This window comes from Scyliorhinus canicula, chromosome 8 (assembly GCF_902713615.1).
Source record: "Scyliorhinus canicula chromosome 8, sScyCan1.1, whole genome shotgun sequence".
Taxonomy (NCBI): domain Eukaryota; kingdom Metazoa; phylum Chordata; class Chondrichthyes; order Carcharhiniformes; family Scyliorhinidae; genus Scyliorhinus; species Scyliorhinus canicula.
The window spans coordinates 50,088,168-50,108,385 of NC_052153.1; the positions used below are offsets into that span (position 1 = coordinate 50,088,168).

The 20,218-nt window shown below is 51.7% G+C and overlaps 1 protein-coding gene across 2 annotated transcripts in view; it reads right to left on the reverse strand.

The window, feature by feature from the left end:
* The window catches only part of LOC119970237 (FERM and PDZ domain-containing protein 1), a 178,421-nt gene that overhangs the window by 64,775 nt on the left and 93,428 nt on the right, over positions 1-20,218 (reverse strand). For both annotated transcript variants that reach the window (XM_038804525.1, XM_038804526.1), the window contains 3 exons: positions 15,014-15,118; positions 11,312-11,407; positions 874-999 (listed from right to left, as the gene is read on the reverse strand). In XM_038804525.1, the coding sequence (XP_038660453.1) occupies positions 874-999; positions 11,312-11,407; positions 15,014-15,118 (327 nt within the window). The remainder of the gene's footprint in view (positions 1-873; positions 1,000-11,311; positions 11,408-15,013; positions 15,119-20,218) is intronic.

Sequence of the window (20,218 nt, forward strand, 5' to 3'; positions counted from 1 at the left end):
AATCCCTGCCCGCTGTCACCTCGTGAATTGTCACAGATCTGTGCCCACACTGACGCCCCCTCCAGCCTCATGTGCTGCCTCCATTGCCCCCACACTCTCAGGGCTGCCACTACCACTGGGCTTGTGGAGTACCGAGCCGGCGAGGACGGCAGAAGCGCCGTTAACAAAGCCTTCAGACTCGTGCCTTTGCAAGATGCCGCCTCCACTCGCTCCCACACCGACCCCTCTCCCACTATCCATTTCCTAACCATTGCTATATTAGCCACCCAGTAGTAATTAATAAAGTTTGGAAGGGCCAAGCCCCTCTCCCCGTGCCCCCACTCAAGAAGGACCTTCTTCACCCTTGGAGCTCTCCTGGCCCATATAAAACCCGATATCACCAGATTCACCTTCCTAAAAAATGCCTTGGGGATGAAAATTGGAAGACACTGAAACACGAACAGCAATCTCAGGAGGACTGTAATTTTCAGTCTGTACCCTCCCCGCCAATGACAGTGGGAGCACATCCCACCTACGGAAGTCGCCTTTCATTTGCTCAACCACCCTGCCCAAATTTAGGCATCTCCCTCAGTCTCCTCTCCTGCCCCCTTGCCTGGATCACAAAAACCTCACTCTTGCCCATATTCAGCTTGTAACCTGAGGACTGGCCAAATTCCTCCAGTAGCCCCATCATTCCTGCAGTCCCCCCAAAGGGTCTGTTATATAAAGGAGCAAGTCATCCGCATGGAGCGAGACCTTATGTTCCACCCCCCGCTCACTATCTCCCGCCAAATGTTTGATGCCCGCAATCACAACTGTGCAACTTATAAGAGCTTGCAAACTCTTATCACTATCATCCCTTAATGTCCCCAATGTAGAGAGTCCTCATCATACCTGCTCAATGATCTCATCCTCATGTAAGAGGTACACCACAGTGGCACTGTATCGTTCCTTCAAAGCAAGAGCAAAATGTTCAATGCAGCGGATGGAGAGCTTGGATTTCAGGGTTAGGATGATATCCTGTCAATTAAAGAACAAAAGGGTGAAATTCATTTCTTATTGCCTTTATGATTTTCCATGTGATCTACTTGAGCACTAATGCTATTGAATCTATTATTCACACAGGATTCCTTCCGTATCAGAAGATTCCTAAGCCAAGAACTTCCAGAAAGAAAAAGACAATGTACGGCTCTAAAACATTCCGGAAATCCTACTTTACCCACTGAGAGATCAAGTGCAAACTCCACAGTAGGCAACCCTTGTTCTATCCACAGTCCACGTCTATCTACTGACCAAATCCCCTGTACCATCCACTGCCCAACCCTCTGTCCAAACCCCCTGTCCAAGACCCCTGTCCAAACCCCCCCTGTCCAAACCCCACTGTCCAACCCCCCTATCCAAACCCCCCCCAGTCCAAACACCCCCCTGTCCAATCCCCCCCAGTCCAAACCCCCCCGTCCAAAGCCCCCCCTGTCCAACCCCCCTGTCCAAACCCCCCCCCCGTCTAAACCGCACTGTCTAAACCCCCCTGTCCAAACCCCCCTGTCCAAACCCCCCCTGTCCAAACCCCCCCTGTCCAAACCCCCCGTCCAAACCCCCCCTGTCCAAACCCCCCCTGTCCAAACCCCCCCTGTCCAAAAACCCCCCTGTCCAAACCCCCACTGTCCAAACCCCCCCTGTCCAAACCCCCCCTGTCCAAACCCCCCCCCCGTCCAAACCCCCCCTGTCCAAACCCCCCCTGTCCAAACCCCCCCTGTCCAAACCCCCCCTGTCCAAACCCCCCCTGTCTAAACCCCACTGTCTAAACCCCCCTCCGTCCAAACCCCCCTGTCCAAACCCCCCCGTCCAAACCCCCCCTGTCCAAACCCCCCCTGTCCAAACCCCCCCTGTCCAAACCCCCCCCTTCCAAACCCCCACTGTCCAAACCCCCCTCCGTCCAAATCCCCTTCCGTCCAAACCCCCCCTGTCCAAACCCCACTGCAGAAACCCCCCTGTCCAAACCCCCCCCGTCCAAACCCCCCCTGTCCAAACCCCCTCCCCCTGTCCAACCCCCACTGTCCAAACCTACCTGTCCAAACCCCCCCAGTCTAAACCCCCCTGTCCAAACCCCACTGCCCAAACCCCCCCTGTCCAAACCCCCCCCCCCGTCCAAACCCCCCCTGTCCAAACCCCCCCCAGTCTAAACCCCCCTGTCCAAACCCCACTGCCCAAACCCCCCTGTCCAAACCCCCCCCCCGTCCAAACCCCCCCTGTCCAAACCCCACTGTCCAAACCCCCCCCCATCCAAACCCCCCCTATCCAAACCCCCCCCCAGTCCAAACCCCCCTGTCCACACCCCCCCCATCCAAACCCCCCAGTCCAAACCCCCCAGGTCCAAACCGCACTGTCCAAACCCCCCTGTCCACACCCCCCCCGTCCAAACCCCCCCCCCCAGTCCAAACCACCCCTGTCCAAACACCCCCCCGTCCAAACCCCCCCCTGTCAAAACCCCCCTGTCCAAACCCCCCCCTGTCCAAACCCCACTGTTCAACCCCCCTGTCCAAACCGCCCCCTGTCCAAACCGCACAGTCCAACCCCCCCTGTCCAAACTGCCCCCTGTCCAAATCGCACTGTCCAAAGCCCCCCCTGTCCAAACCCCACTGTCCAACCCCCCCTGTCCAAACCTAACTGTCCAACCCCCCCCTGTCCCAATCCCCCTGTCCAAACCCCCCTGTCCAAACCCCCCTGTCCAAACCCCCCTGTCCAAACCCCCCTGTCCAAACCCCCCTGTCCAAACCTAACTGTCCAACCCCCCCCTGTCCCAATCCCCCTGTCCAAACCCCCCTGTCCAAACCCCCCTGTCCAAACCCCCCTGTCCAAACCCCCCTGTCCAAACCCCCCTGTCCAAACCCCCCCAGTCCAAACCCCCCCCTGTCCAAAACCCCCCCTGTCCAAACCGCCCTGTCCAAACCCCCCCAGTCCAAACCACCCTATCCAAACCTAACTGTCCAACCCCCCCCTGTCCCAATCCCCCTGTCCAAACCCCCCCCTGTCCAACCCCCCCTGTCCAAACCCCCCAGTCCAAACCCCACTGTCCAACCCCCCTGTCCAAACCGCCCTGTCCAAAGCCCCCCCTGTCCAAACCCCCCCCTGTCCAAACCCCACTGTCCAACCCCCCCTGTCCAAACCCCACTGTCCAAACCCCCCCTGTCCAAACCCCCTATCCAAACACCCCCCAGTCCAAACCCCCCCTGTCCAAACCCCCCCCCGTCCAAACCCCCCTGTCCAAACCCCCTATCCAAACCCCCCCAGTCCAAACCCCCCTGTCCAAACACCCCCCCGTCCAAACCCCCCCCTGTCCACCCCTGTCCAAACCCCCCTGTCCAAACCCCCCCTCCAAACCCCCCTGTCCAAACCCCCCCTGTCCAAACCCCCCCCACTGTCCAAACCCCCCTGTCCAAACCCCCCCTGTCCAAACCACCCCCCCCCCGTCCAAACCCCCCCCTGTCCAAACCCCCCCCCTGTCCAAACCCCCCCCTGTCCAAACCCCCCTGTCCAAACCCCCCTGTCCAAACCCCCCCCTGTCCAAACCCCCCCCCTGTCCAAACCCCCCTGTCCAAACCCCCCCCCGTCCAACCCCCCCCCTATCCAAACCTCCCTGTCCAAACCCCCCTGTCCAAACCCCCCTGTCCAAACCCCCCCTGTCCAAACCCCCCTGTCCAAACCCCCCCTGTCCAACCCCCCCCTGTCCAAACCCCCCCTGTCCAAACCCCACTGTCCAACCCCCCCTGTCCAAACCCCCCTGTCCAAACCGCACTGTCCACACCCCCCTGTCCAACCCCCCCTGTCCAAACCCCCCCCTGTCCAACCCCCCCCCTGTCCAAACTCCCTCTGTCCAAACCGCCCTGTCCGAAGCCCCCCTGTCCAAACCTCCCCTGTCCAAACCCCTCCCTGTCCAAACCCCCCAGTCCAAACCCCCCCCTGTCCAAAGCCCCCACTGTCCAAACCTAACTGTCCAACCCCCCCTGTCCAAATCCCCCCTGTCCAAATCCCCCCTGTCCAAACCCCACTGTCCAACCCCCCCTGTCCAAACCCACCCTGTCCAAACCCCTAATCCACTCCCAAGTCCCCTCTGCTCCATCCACTGTCAAACCCTTTGCTCCATCCACTTTTCAGATCCTTTGCTCCATCCACTGTCAAACCCTTTGCTCCATCCACTTTTCAGATCCTTTGCTCCATCCCCTGTCAAACCCTTTGCTCCATCCACTTTTCAGATCCTTTGCTCCATCCACTGTCCAAATCCTTTGCTCCATCCCCTGTCCAAACCCTTTGCTCCATCCACTGTCCAACCCTTTGCTCCATCCACTTTCAAACCCTTTGCTCCATCCACTTTTCAGACCCTTTGCTCCATTCACTGTCCAACCCTTTGCTCCATCCCCTGTCAAACCCTTTGCTCCATCCACTGTCCAACCCTTTGCTCCATCCACTGTCAAACCCTTTGCTCCATCCACTTTTCAGATCCTTTGCTCCATCCCCTGTCAAACCCTTTGCTCCATCCACTGTCCAAATCCTTTGCTCCATCCCCTGTCCAAACCCTTTGCTCCATCCACTGTCCAACCCTTTGCTCCATCCACTTTCAAACCCTTTGCTCCATCCACTTTTCAGACCCTTTGCTCCATTCACTGTCCAACCCTTTGCTCCATCCCCTGTCAAACCCTTTGCTCCATCCACTGTCCAACCCTTTGCTCCATCCACTTTCAAACCCTTTGCTCCATCCACTTTCAAACCCTTTGCTCCATCCACTTTTCAGACCCTTTGCTCCATTCACTGCCCAAACCCTTTGCTCCATCCCCTGTCAAACCCTTTGCTCCATTCACTGCCCAAACCCTTTGCTCCATCCACTGTCCAAACCCTTTGCTCCATTCACTGTCCAAACCCTTTGCTCCATCCACTGTCCAACCCTTTGCTCCATTCACTGTCCAACCCTTTGCTCCATTCACTGTCCAACCCTTTGCTCCATTCACTGCCCAATCCCTTTGTTCCATCCACTGTCCAACCCTTTGCTCCATTCACTGTCCAACCCTTTGCTCCATCCACTGTCCAACCCTTTGCTCCATTCACTGCCCAAACCCTTTGCTCCATCCACTGTCTAAACCCTTTGCTCCATCCACTGTCCAACCCTTTGCTCCATTCACTGTCCAAACCCTTTGCTCCATTCACTGTCCAACCCTTTGCTCCATTCACTGCTGAAACCCTTTGCTCCATCCTTGATAAAATCAAATTACTGTGGATGCTGAATCCTGAAACCAAAAAGGAAATGCTGTAAAATCTCAGCAGGTCTGGCAGCATCTGTGGGCAGAGGAAAGTACCGAGCCGGCAAGAATGGCAGAGATGCCGTTAACAAAGCCTTAAGACTCGTGCCTTTGAAAGGTGCCGCCTCCATCCACTCCCGCACCGACCCCTCCCATGCTACCCCTTTCCCAACCATCGATACGGCTTTGCCGAAGGAGTCATCTGGACTCGAAATGTTAGCTCTTTCCTCTCCCTACAGATGCTGCCAGACCTGCTGTGATTTTCCAGCATTTTCTTTTTGGCCTTTGCTCCATCCATTCTCCAAACCTGTTGCTCCATCTACTGTCTAAACCCGTTGCTCCATCCACTGTCCAAATTCTTTGCTCCATCCACTGTCCAAACCCTTTGCACCATCCACTGTCCAAACCCTTTGCTCCATCCACTGTCCAAACCCTTTGCTCCATCCACTGTCCAAACCCTTTTCTCCATCCACTGTCTAAACCCGTTGCTCCATCCACTGTCCAAATTCTTTGCTCCATCCACTGTCCAAACCCGTTGCTCCATCCGCTGTCTAAACCCTTTGGTCCATCCACTGTCCAACCCTTTGCTCCATTCACTGTCCAAACTCCCTGCTCCATCCACTGTCCAACCCTTTGCTCCATCTACTGTCCAAACTCTTTGCTCCATCTACTGTCCAAACTCTTTGTTCCACCCACTCTCTAAACAGTTTGCTCCATCCACTGTCCATACTCGTTGCTCCATCCATTGTCCAAACCTGTTGCTCCATTCACTGTCTAAACCCATTGCTCCATCCGCTGTCAAAACCATTAGCTCCATCGACTGTCCAAATCCCTTGCTCCAACCACTATGTAAACTCCATCCGTGGCCGAAAGCCCCTGCTTCATTGACTGTTCAAACCGTTTGCTCCATCAACTGTCCAAACCCTTTGCTTCATCCACTGTCTAAACCCTTTGCTCCATCCACTGTCTAAACCCTTTGCTCCATCCACTGTCTAATCTAAACCCTTTGCTCCATCCACTGTCTAAAGCCTTTGCTCCATCCACTGCCTAAACCCTTTGCTCCATCCGCTGTCTAAACCCTTTGCTCCATCCACTGTCTAATCCCTTTGCTCCATCCACTGTCTAAACCCTTTGCTCCATCCACTGTCTAATCTAAACCCTTTGCTCCATCCACTGTCTAAAGCCTTTGCTCCATCCACTGTCTAAACCCTTTGCTCCATCCGCTGTCTAAACCCTTTGCTCCATCCACTGTCTAAACCCTTTGCTCCATCCACTGTTCAGACCCTTTGCCCCATTCACTGTCCAAACCCTTTGATTTAATCACTGTCCAAACTCAATACAACCCGATTGTCCTGGCCATCAAATTATCTCCACATTTGTCTCTCCCATTGGTCAGTCTAAAGTACATTGTGATTAATAAACAATAATTCTTGTTCCCTTCTCCTGATATCTACCATCAGTCTTGTTCTGTCAGTGCCTAAAAGCTCTTGAAAGCTTTTCTTAATCACCACATCCATTATGTGGCTGAAATGGAGCAGCGTTTTTGGTTTAAGTCAGTTATCAGATATGAATCTTGATGTTCACTGCAGAATTTTACCACACAAAAACTTTATCTTAGCTTTTAAATGCTTTTATCCCCTTCTACAGTGAGTTAACATAACATCGGATATTATCTCTGAAGTCGCAAAAAAACCAAATGTTGACCAACAAGCCTCCCTCCACAAAGATAATTATTGTTCTGTTTTTTTGCTTGATTTTTGACTGATTTTCCTGGTCTTATTTACTGTTCACGTGCAAAGAGAGAAACACCAGCGGCACAGTGGTTAGCACTGCTGCCTCAAGCAGCCGAGGTCCCAGTTTCGATCCCGGCTCTGGGTCACTGTCCATGTGGAGTTTGCACATTCTCCCCGTGTTTGCGTGGGTTTCACCCCCACAACCCAAAGATGTGCAGGGCAGGTGGATTGGCCACGCAAAATTGCCCCTTAATTGGAAAAAATGAATTGGGAGGAATATAGAACATAGAACGACTCTAAATTTATTTTTAAAAAAGAAACATCAACCTTCCATGACCAAATGACATTCCAAAGGCTTTAATGCTTTAATGCTAACAATGTATTTTTGAAGTGTATTGTTGCCTCAATGTTAGTTCAGTTCAGCCTCTTTTGGCAAAAAACATTTTCACACGCATGACAGCCTGTCTCTAATTCCCTCGCCTCGTCACAACTTAATGGCTGCAATCAGTGGGGCTCACCATTTAAACACCTCCCCAGCAGTTGTTCCAAGTTCAGTCAGGGGGCTGGCTACCGGGGCAACTGTACCACGCTTCACCCTGGCTCTGTGAAGCAACAGTGTCATCCACTGTGCTACCGTGCCACCCACTTCACTGTTTCCCTCGACAGATCCATTTCTGTATCCTGGTTTCATCATGCCTTTCATTCTATTATTTGTTTTAAAATTTCAGTTTCTGATTCTGCCATCTTGATTAAATTCTTAAAATATTTTAAAAACTCTTTTAAAACCTCTTTTGCCTCCCTGATTTGAAACACCCTGGCAGCACGGTAGCACAGTGGTTTGCACTATTGCGTCACAGCACCAGGGTCCCAGGTTGGATTCCCCGCTGGGTCACTGTCTGTGCGGAGTCTGCACGTTCTCCCCGTGTGTGCGTGGGTTTCCTCTGGGTGCTCCGGTTTCCTTCCACAGTCCAAAGAAGTGCAGGTTAGGCGGACTGGCCATGCTAAATTGCCCTTAGTGTCCAAAAAGGTTAGGAGGATAGGGTGGAAGTGAGGGCTTAAGTGGGTCGGTGCAGACTGGATGGGCCGAATGGCCTCCTTCTGCACTGTATGTTCAATGTTCACTGCACCACGTCTTCGGGTGCTGAGACTTTATTCAGCTCTAGAATTCTGATCCTAAACTTCTCTGCCTCTCTACCTCTTTTTCTTCCTTCTATATACAGCTTAAAACCTACGGGCGCAATTCAACGGACTTGAAACTAAATCCGGTTTTGGGCATGTTGGACAGGGTGTTTCTTGGCGGCTACAGCACCAAGATTCATCCCACAATTCACCGGCACTTTGCCGGTTTTGTTGGGCCTCAGCGAGTTTCTCCCTGCCAAGGCCACACTATAGTCGATTTCCTACCGGGCGCAACTTGACCGGCAGAACCAATCTCTTCACCTGCTCCCCCCTGCCCTTTTCAGATCCTTCCCCCCCGGCTTTCTGGATGCCACCCTTTCACTCCCCCAACCTTCTATTGGCCCCTATATCCACCAATGGGCAAGGTTTCCTCCTGGACCCGACCCTGGCAGTGCCAACCTGGCACCCACACTTCTTGACATTGCCAGCCTGGCACCTTGGAAGTGCCTCTGACACCCTGGTCATGCCACCCAGGCACCTGGTGATGCCAAGGTGCCCGAATCCCGGGGCGCTACCCTCCAATAGCCTGTGAGACCCCCTGAGCTGCCGTCATGCCTGGTCCATGTTTATGGAAACCAATGCTCAACGATTGAGGTTTTGCAGGTGCGGCCGTTGACTACCACCGCCTGGTGAATGCAACAGCTTGTATCTAAATAACTCCAATGGCTCATTTAAATTTGCTGACCTGGATCATGCCCAGCGAGTGTGGAGCTAGTCGGGTGACTCATGATCAGCCTGGCGCCCAGCGTGGAGCCTAATTTGGGGCTCTCGCGGGATTCACCCATTACGCTGGGCTCTGCGCTGGGTGCAACATGGTGGCTGAAGCGCGCCCTACATGTTTGATCTTGGGCTGGATTCTCCGGTCGCTGACGCCGAAATCGTGTTTGGCAATCGGCCGGAGAATCAGAGTTGCCTGCCAAATCGGGGGCGGCGCCGCTTTCGCAATGCGCTCCCCCCTCCAAAGCGGCGTATCACGGTGTCAGGATATTACCTGTGGTCCGTTTCCCGATGCTCCGCAACCGACGATGTCGGGAACTCGGCTGGTTGGTTGCCTGTGGTCTCACCGTCAGGAACTGGGCCTGGCGGCTGCGGACTCAGACCAGTGCCCCCACAGTCGGGGGAGAGCCAATCCACGGGCAAGGGGGACTTCATCAGGGGCTGGGGGCACTGTGGGGGGGGTGGTCCAGGGCGTGCGAGCCGGCCAAAGGGGGGGAACTATTTTGTGAGCCAGGTCCGCAAGCGGCCGCCGCCATGTACCATGCGCGGCCATAGACCCACGGCAATTCTTTGGGCCATATCGCCAGCTAGAGCCGGGAGGATCGGTGGACTTTTTATTCCATTTTTTCTGTCATAAAACGCCACCGTTCCCACGCTGGCGAGGGGACATAGCCTCAAAATCGGAGAATCCAGCCCCACGTTTTTATCATTTGCCTTAATATCTCCTTTTATGGTTCGTTGTCACATTTGTTTCAGAACATATCTGTGAAGCATCTTGAGATGTTCTATTACAATGAAGACGCAACATAAATGCTAATTCTTGGCACTGATGTTGTTAAGAAGTTATCTAAATTAACTAAAGAAAATCAATTAATCAATTCAAATATAAGGGGCAGGTCAGAATGTGATTACTGTGGATGCTCTGAAATAAGAACTGAACATGCTGTAAATAGCCAGTAGGTCAGACAAATTTATGAAGCGAGAAATAGAGTCAATGGGTGGGATTTTCTGATCCTTCCCACCTGTGGGATCTTCCCACCGTGCCAACAATGAACACCCCCCCCCCCCCCACCCCCCAACCCCCGCTGCAGGTTCCCTGGTGGTGGAGGGTGTGAACAATGGAAAACCCTATTGACAGGGGCGGAACCGCAAGATCCCGCCAATGACGAGCCGCTTCCACCACCACAATACACACCGCAGTGGGGGTGGGGGGGTTGGGGGTTGTGTGGGGGGGGGGGGGGGGGGGGGGGGGTATCCCGCCCAATGTTTCAGGTCCATCATCTTTCAACGTAACTGAAAAGAGTTGTAGATGTAACAGGTTTTAACTTGAGTACCGAGGCCGGGAAAGGAGTGAGGGGACAAAAGGACAAAAGTGGTGTGTGATGGGTTTGGAAGGCAGGAGAGATTAAAAGAGTGATGACACAAGGCGAAACGGGATAGTGATGGAACAAATAAAGAAGCAAAAGAAGGGTCTAACTAATTTCAATCACCCTATCAGTTCCTTGATTTTGAAACCAGTCATTCACTGGATGCGTACATATCAATCATGCTCCCAGAGGGATGATAGAATTGGAGAATCTAACCTCGTCTGCACGATAAATCCAATTCAGATTCAGTATTAATTATATTTATTTATGTATACAAAATAGCTTGTGGCAATTTCCATGGTCACTCAAGGAATCTGAGTCTTTACTTTTTCTTCATTTTTGGGAGAAATATATCCATTGAATGACTTAATGGCAATAACATGTTCAAATATTGTGGCTATCAAATATAAATCTTGAATAGCAATTTACAATGTTATATGTTGACAGAAAAGCACAATCAAAAATTGTGACAACAGGAAGTTTGTGGACAGGAATGCATGGCCCTCATTAGACTTTCAGTGATGTAGATAAGGAGCAGATAGCAAAGAACAAAAAACCACTACTGCCATGTCTCTCCTACATCTGTGTCAGTGATGCTACTTAGAATCATAGAATTTCCACCGTGTAGAAGGAGGCCATTCGGCCCATCAGGTCTGCAGCAACCCTCTGAAAGAAAGAGGCGCACTAGCCCTTGTCCTATCCCTGTAACCCCACCTAATCGGTCGATCCATGGACACTAAGGGGCAATTTAGCATGGCCAGTCCACCTAAACTGCACATCTATGGACTGTGGGAGGAAACCAGAGCACCCGGAGGAAACCCACGCAGACACGGGGAGAATGCGCAAACTCCACACAGACAGCAACTTGAGCAGCAACAGAATAAATGAGACATGTGAGGTGCTTTATCATCTGTGAGGCCCAATGACAACTGTACTGAGATTTTGAGTTCGGTTTTTCCCCAAGGGAAATCAATAATGCCAATTAATAGAAGTCTCCCTGAGCAAAATCAACAAAGCAGAAACCACACAGCAGAACCTTCATTACCTTCACTGTTGTATTTTTCTCAAATCTAAAGGCTTTGGTCTGTCCATTTTCCAAATACACCTTGAGAACATTGGGCATGAAAAGAAGTGAGTTACCCTGTGGGGAGAGCAAAGCACAAATTTCTCGGTTTATTTATTGCAACAAAGAAACCAAATCACAACAACAAAGTCTCCACCTTATATTTGGTGGAAATGGTGGAGGGTGGTGGGGGGGAAGGGGGCAGGAAATGGAATGGGACCCAGTACCACCACAATTCAACCCTCTTCTGAAGAGAGTGGGAAATTCCAGTGGCCGGGAGAAGGGGGGCGTCACAAACAGATCACTGGCCCACCCATGCCTCTCCCACAGCAAAGGGCAGGAAATTCTATATAGTTTGCCTCCAATGGCACCATGCCAGCTAAGAGCTGGTGTACTGGTAACTGGGGTCTCCTTGAGTTTCGGGCTCCTTCACCCAGGTAATCATGAAGCTCCTGCTCTCATACTATTCAGAAGTCCACACGTAGATGTGCGCCTCCGGAAATGCTTAACCATTCCGTCGGGAGTCTCACAGGACATCCTTAAAAAAGCTCCATCAGGCACAGATGGGGTTTCCTGGGGCTTTGTGCGGAGATTGTGTCTAACAAGGCCACTAGCACGGAGGGGGCCATGCTGAAGGAAAGCAATTAGGGTGGGAGGTGCTCCCTGTGCTGAGGTTTCAGCACTTCCAGCCTCAGAGGTGCCTGACGTTAGCTCTGTATGTTGGCAGATCCAGTGGAAGACACGCAGTTGCTCTTGAGAAGTGTAGTAGACCCCCCAGGCAGAACATGCAGGGAGGCTGTTAAATCATGGGGAGGCGGTGGCATTGTGGTATTGTCCCTGGACTAATAACCCAGAGACCCAGGGTAATGCTCTGGGGACCTGCTTTCGAACTCCACTACGGCAAATTGTGAAATTTGAATTTTTTTTTAAAATCTGGAATTAAAAGTCTAATGAAACCATTGCCGATTGTCCTAAAAAACTATCTGGTTCCCTAATATCCTTTAGGGAACCGGCTGACTCTTAAAAGGTCCTTTTAAATGGCCTATGCAAGCCACTCAGTCCAAAGGCAATTAGGGATGGGCAATAAATGCTGGCCTAGCCAGCGATGCCCACATCCCATTAATGAATAAAAAAGACACCCAAAGAAGAAGTAATAGCACAAATGAAAGTAGCCACCTTGTCACGAGCAGCGAGGTAACTAACACCCATTCCATGACTGGTGCTTGCTGAGTTTTGTAACCTGAACAGCAAGAAGCAGAGGACCCTGCCGATCCCACAAAGACAGGTGACCACCCATCAACCCCACAGATTCTAATGATACCAAAAAAGGTCCCTGGAGGGTACAAGCCTTTTTTCAAAGTAATTTCCTTGAGCAATTTCTGGTCAATTTAATCTTCCCGTAGATGAGGAATCACACTTCCTTATTGTAGCTAAGTCTTACAGCTTTGAACGCAACAGATGTGCTGCCCTGCAATGACTGGAACAGTGCAGCAACAATATTAAACTGGGGCTCAACCCTCACTGGGGACTTTCGGAGAACCTTAGGAGCAGAATTCCCATCTGCACTGGCTCTTGTGGAGGGTGGAAAAGGGAAAAAATAAACAGAGGTCCTTCCTGGCAGATCCCTGCCTGTTTATACAGCTATTCCGATCCCCTGAATCACTTGTACCGAACACTAGAACTTCCCATCCAGGAAGAAGTCGACATATTGTTACAAATACAAAGTTAAAAGGATTTTTCTGGACTGTCTCTTCAATTTATGGTAAAATGGAAAAAAGAGAGGGTCATGCGACCTGCTCTGAGTTCTGCCCAAGAACAAGCCTGGATGGTTTGGTTGTTAAAGTTTAGGGGGGCTCAGTTTTTCTTACTGGGAAGAAAGACCTGAGGAAGGAGTAGTGCTCCGAAAGCTGGTGTTTGAAACAAACATGTTGGACTTTAACCTGGTGTTGTAAGACTTCTTACTGGGAAGAAAGTGTAACCATAGAAACTCTAGTGCAGAAGGAGGCCATTTGGCCCATCACGTCTGCACTGACCCTCCAAAAGCACACTCTACCTAGGCCCACTTATGCTTGGTGTTCACACCTGCAGACAATGGTAACAGCGGTTGTGTTGACAGTAGGTAGACTTTTAGTCTCCAAGTCTCACAGTTTGGACTGTCAGGTTTTATAAATGGTGATACTTTGAACTTCCTGTGCAATTCCAAGAGAAAAAATAGTTGGAGGTCTGGAGGAAAGCTAATTAACATTTCTACCTGAATATAAGGCTCATGTGATTCATATGGCATGAAGATGAGTTTTGAGAGGGAAAAAGTCCAAACAAATTCATTGTGGTTACATGCCATTTACTACAAAGGAGTGTTTAGTTAAAAAAAAACAGAAAATGCTGGAAAGACTCTGCAAGTCTGGCAGCATCTGTGGAGATAGAAACAGAGTTAACATTTCAAGTCTGTATGACCTCTTCAGAGCTGGGGAGAGGTAGAAATATAGAATCATAGAATTCTTACAGTGCAGGAGGGAGCCATTCGGCCCTTCGTGTCTGCACTGACCCTCTGAAAGAGCACCCTATCTAGGCCCACTCCCCCACCCTATCCCTGTAACTCAACACAACCTGCACATCTTTGCACACTAAGAGGCAATTTACCATTGCCAATCCACATAACCATACATCTTGGGACTGTGGGGGGAAACCAAAGCACCCGGAGGAAACCCAGCAGACACGGGAGAATATGCAAACTCCACACAGACAGTCACCCAAGGCTAGAATTTAACCTGGGTCCGGGTTCATGGCGCTGTGAGGCAGCAGTGCTAACCACTGTGCCACCATGTCAACCCAAATATGATGGATTGTGGAGTTGGAGAAGATATTCTCCATATGTAAATGAAATCCTCATTATAATGTGGCATGATGTGGTTGTCACCTCGGCCAAGGTCGTTAAACCATGTTTAGTTTCATATAATAAGCAGGCAGAAAATAATTTGTCGCCTTTTTAACTTCAGCTAACTTGGTGCATCCATTCCTCTCCATGTCCCAGCGGAACACAGGCACCACCGGCCTAAGTGTCCTGAAATCGGCCCATAGCTGATCCAATGTGATATGTGCTGGAGTCAACCAAACTTGTTAAAACAACAAGGGGCTCAAAAGCTGGTGGGAAATGCTTTCATGCGTCAAAGCGGTAACAGTCACTGATTGTTCAGTGTGTGTTATCACATTAAACACAAAACAAAATATTTGGATAACTTTTGGAATTCTGGATAATCATAAAGTTCATAAACAGACATGTGAATACATGGCAGCTACATGGTCAAAATTATCCCTTCCCAGAACCCTATTGATAGAAATCTATACTGGAGGGGTATCCACCAATAATCCCTCTAATTTCTGTTTGCTGTGCAAGGCCAACTTGTTGAACCATGCAGCCACCCATACACATGTCCTATAGGGAACGTTGCTTGTGCGTCGCCTCTTTGTTCCCTGCTTGGTACATTGACGATTGTTGCTTGAATGCCCACCAATCCCATCAGCCTTGGTTCTAGTCCAGCAGGGCACATCTCGACAATCAGGCATCCAGTGTTTCATAGAAAAAGCAAAAGGTGCTCTGTCGAGAAACTAGTTGGGACTAAACCAAGAATAATGATGGTCAGCCTGGGCCCGTCAATAGGCTGAATTCCTGCGGGAGGCACAAACCTGTGTGTGGCCATTGACGATCACTTCCTCAGCAAAGCGCACTTTGACTGGGTTGCTTTTCAGTCTGGCTCGTTTTTCTTCAGTGATGAATGATGACTTGGGCCCCTGAACACAAACAGAAACCATTACACTTCAATCACAGCACTGACATTCAGCATTGACAATGTGTCGTATGAGGGGAATCCCTGCACTAATGTTCTGAGGCCCTGAAGTTTGATTACAACCTAAAATGGAAGTACAAAGGATGGAGTGTGCGCTGCATATGCCTGTTTACATGATCCCAGACAGCATGTTAAATGTATTCAGGAGGTCAGTGCTAGGAGATTCACTCCTTGGACATTACTGTAATGTCAAAAGAAGCTCAATAACCTTACCACCTCCAGCCTCAATACTCCATATCCTTCCCTCCCCTGTTTCCCTTCGCCCTGTGATAATCAGTGCACTACACTTAAATCTACATCCTTCACCTTATACTCACACATTCACCATTAATTCAACCCTCGCTACCCCACACCTCACATCTTATACACTGTGCATCAACTCTAAACACCTCACAAGATTATCACTAATATATGCCCTTCTTTCTTACAGGAGAAGACTGGTCACAACTCAAGACAAGAGGCTACCAGTGATGGAGGCCATAACCATCGCGTTACACCTGTCGCGGATCGGGCTTGCTGGGTAAGCAGCGGGAAAGGCCAAAATCGAGCTTCGTGCCGGGCTCCACCCAGTTTGCAATTCACTCAGCCCACTTCCGGTGGCAAGTTCTGGATCTCGCCCAAATATGACGAGCATATCATTAACTCTCATTTGCATTCATTTCCATCTCATTAGCGAGATTGAAGTTGAATACAGCGGCTTCCCAGGAATTACCTGACTCCCCAACGAGAAATCACGCAAGCCTCATTTAGTATGCCTTTTTTAAAAAGTCAACTGACGCAATTGCTGTTGCGGGGAGGTGAGGAAGTGAGAAGCCATTTCCAATTTCCGGCATGCAGCTCAAGGGCACCGGAGCTGCTGACCCATTGCTGGGGGGGGGGGGGGGTCCCTTCAGGGGGTTGGGCCTGGTTGGGGGGGCTGAAGCATTCTAGGTTGGGGACCACCTCAGGGCAGGGGGCTGAAGGGCTTTGCGTCTGTGAGGCCTTGAAGCCATCTTTAAATATTGTGGAGACCCATAACAGGGGCAACCACAGATGCAGTCTGTCTGTCCAACCAGACACTTCCAGGACAGAGCCCTGCTGTGGCTTCTATCCTGAAAGTTAATTTCACTCCCTTTAACTGTGAGCAGCCTCTAGCTTCACAGCTGAAGGGTATTTCAACTGAGGAATTAGCCATGTTAATTGTGAGAGCACTTCACGTTCCTCAACTCTCAAGTGCCTCCTCAAGGGCACACATGCCATGTCTCAGAGGATGATTAGTTCATAGCATGTCAAGTAAACAGGTGTGCCTGAACTCGAGGAGCATCAGCACCATAGAGGCCGCTGCGAACAATCAAGCATTAAAGAGTAGGCCTTCAACACTGGGGATCCTCTCGTGACCAAAGGTTAAGTATGTGGATCAGGAGAGGGCAGGGCCTCCCCAATGTTCCCAGCAGAGGTCTGGGATCTGGGTGTAGGGGCTCCTAATGTGGCCGGGGTTAAGGGTTCAGTGCAAGGGTCGCCAATACTGGATGACATTCTAAGAGATGACGGGACACGTAACGGTGGGAACGGTTTGGGGGATTTGAGGTCCCAGGATGAAAGCCCTAACTATTGCCCGTCTGTCTCCTTCTTCAATTCCTTACAGATTCCAGAATGGCTGCTGGAGTTGATCCCACAGTGGCTGCAGTCACATTGCTGGCGGCGGCCGAGGTGGCCAGATGCCCACGAAGGCAACAGCAACGACTGAGGCTGGAGGCGGAACCCTATGCACCCCACTGGACACCCTGAAAACCAGACTGCCCATCAGGCTCAGGAGGGTGTACAGGTGTCACTGGTCATTCAATAAGCTGATGAACAGTCTCAGCAGAGAGACAGTTTGGCACCTGTGCCACCCATGGAGGAGGAGGTGGACACCCACTCCTGGTGGCCATGAATGTCACTGCAGCCCTCAACTTTTATTCAGGGCTCAAGCGGAGACCTGTTTGGCATTTCACAATCTACAGGAGACCTGTTTGGCATTTCACAATCTACAGGTGCATCTGGGAGGTCACAGATGTCTGGGCATCTGGCTTTATCACCTTTGAGCTGGTCCAGACCCACCAAGATGCCCAGACGGCAGGATTCTCTGCCCTCACCGTGATGCCCCAGGTCCAGGAGGCAATAGATGGCACGCATGTCACCCTGCGCGTAGCGGGCATCAGAGAATGCCTTTTGTTAACAGGAAGGGGTGCCACTCCCTCAATGTTCAGATTGTGTGCGCCCACTACCTCCATATCATGCATGTATGTGCCCGTTACCCTGGGCAAAGGCATGACAGCTACATCCTGGGGCACTCAGAGATCTGAGGATCACCCCAGGATGACGGGTTGGCTCTTGGGGGAGAAAGGATACCCGCTGAGGTCATGGCTGATGACACCGGTGCGGAAGCCTGGCACTGATGCGGAGACTTGTTATAATGAGGCCCATGTTGCCACCCATGCTGTCATTGAGTGCTGCAGAGGACTGCTGAAAATGCAGTTTCGATGCCTGGACCGTTCTGGTGGTGCCCTGCAGTACACACACCCCCAGAGGGTCTCCCACTTTGTGGTGGTCTGCTTTTCTCTCCACAACCTGGCACAGCAGTGGGGCAACATGCTGGAGGAGGAGGAGGGACATGCGGACTCATCTGAGGAGGAGGAGGAAGCGGACCATGAGGGTCTGGAGGACGAGCCCAAGGAGGAGCCAGAAGATGGAGGAGAGGCAGCGGTGAGGGTCTGACACACCCAGAGGACCAATAAGGTCCTCATTGTCTCCAGATTCTCATAGGACGAGGCAGTGTCCGTCAAGTCAATCCCCCCCCCCCCCGTACCCTCCCCCCATTTCCTCCTCAACCCCCATTTGCCTCCTTCCCCCACATTTCCCTCCGTGCCCCAAATCCCTCCTTCCCCCTCCCCTCTCCCATTTCCCTCCTCCCCCCATGTTTCTTTCCCCCCAATCAACCCTCCCCCCATTCCTCACCCACCCCCATTCCCCATCCCATCACACCGCATCCTCTCCGACCACCCTGTTCCACCCTCCAAAGGTCTGTGCAACATCACTCCAGGGCGAGGCACCGGTGTCAATATACAAAGCAGGAGAGTGATGATAACTCACTGTGAGGTTAGCTCTGGTGCTCCTCAGTTTCTGCAAAAGTCGGACTCCTGTCTTTCTGCTGACAGCTCACTCACACCATTTTCTGAACAGTGTCTGCATCGGTGGCTTTTAATCTTGGACCACTGTGCCTGGGACACGGGGGAGTGGGGAGGGAGGGGGGGGGGGGGGGGGAGCAGAGGACAACAGGCGGTGAAGGTGCAAGCTGGCCTGTTGTGAAGATGAATGTAACAGAGGCTTCACATGTATCAGGTGTTACATGTTTTAACAGTGAACATTTTACATTTCCATTCCCTCAGTTAAGGACAGTGACCTCACCAGTGCCCACTCAGTGCTCCTCACTCGTTCGAGTGCTACATCCAGGTGTGTCTGCAGGATGCACATCAGAAGTGGAGGCAGCTGTGGCCTTTGATGCCTATTGCAGACATCCTCTGGAGGGCCTGGAGCTGGAGAGCACGGCCGACTTACCAGTGCCACAGGCGACACCATGTTACCCTGTTCTGCCCGCTGTCCTTGAGATGCACTGGTATCAGGAGGGGCTTTTTCAGAAGAACTGGAGACCGTTGACGTCTCTTGGTGGCAGGCCCCTGGTTGGACTCCTGCACTTCCTTCTCCATGACGGTGCTCGTAGGGCCCAGGGGGACTCCAAGGGATGGACGGGTAGTTGGAGTGAGCTCCAGAGGCCTCTGAGTCATCTGGCTCTGCCAATCCTGGCAGTTCCCCATTGTCTGCACCATGATGTCGACGCCCTTAGCAATGCTCCTCAGTGACTGGGCCATGCTATGCAGTGTCTCGGCACTGTCCACCTGCATCTGGGACATGCCGCTCAGTAACTGGGAGATTATGTCAAGGCCTTCGTCATCATCGTCACAGACCTGGACATCACCACTCGAGACGCAGATGTCGTGCTCCAGGTTTTCCACTGTGATCGCCACCCTAGCAGTGTTGGCCTCAGTGCCACGCATTGTCAGCACCATTCCCTGCATCCAAAGCTTTTCGGACTCCTCCAATCAGCTATGCAGTCGCTGGAATGCCACTGACACCCCTTCCTGAATGTCACGGCCATGTCCTGTCATCTGCATCAGATCTGGGAGAACCTTGTCCAGAGGCTCAGCATCTGATTGGGACCCAGCTCTGTGCTGGGATCCAGCAGACCTCTGACTGCTGTCTCCGCTGAATGTTCCTGCCTCCACCTGATGTGCATCAGCAACTGTCTGGTGCTCACCAGATTGTACCCCAGAAACTTGTCCACAAATGTCGCCCACCAAGGTGTGTGTCTCTGTGCTGGTGGAAGTTGGGGGTGACAGCTGTGCTGTCTCCCCGGCGGTCTCCTCGGAGATCTGCTCTGTGGTGGTCTCTTGGATGGCAGGTGGGTGAATGACTTTAGATAGCCCGACTTCATCAGATGGAGATCCTGCGAGACAATGGACATGTGACCAGTGAGAGGGATGGATTATTTTGTCTGACATGAACAACTCACTTGAGACAGGTCATCTGGGTAAAGAGGCAATGGATCCTCACCATTCTGGCGCAGGCCAACCTCGCTCTCTCCGCCGTCAACCCTGAGATCTCCAGGGCCCATTCCTTATAGGGGGTGAGGACTCTGATCTCCTGCATCCCGTTCCCTCCTCTTGGTCCTTTCCCACTTATTACGAGCTACCTTTTCCTTTGGGGACAAAGAGAAGGCATTGTGAGCCGCACGCTTGATGGGTCAGCGGGGTCTATAGCACGTGGCATGTGTGGGCACCGCACCTGGACATGAAGACGTTGTGCTGGTGGGTGTCAGGGGTTCAGAGGAACAAGCACAAAGGTCGGATGAGGGGAGGTGCGAAGTGTCAGCCAGTGACCTGTGGGGGCGGATTTGGGAACTTGAGGGTTGGCAGGGGAACTGATGCCAAGAGAGAGGTGATAATTGACCTTTACAGCTTGGTGGAGG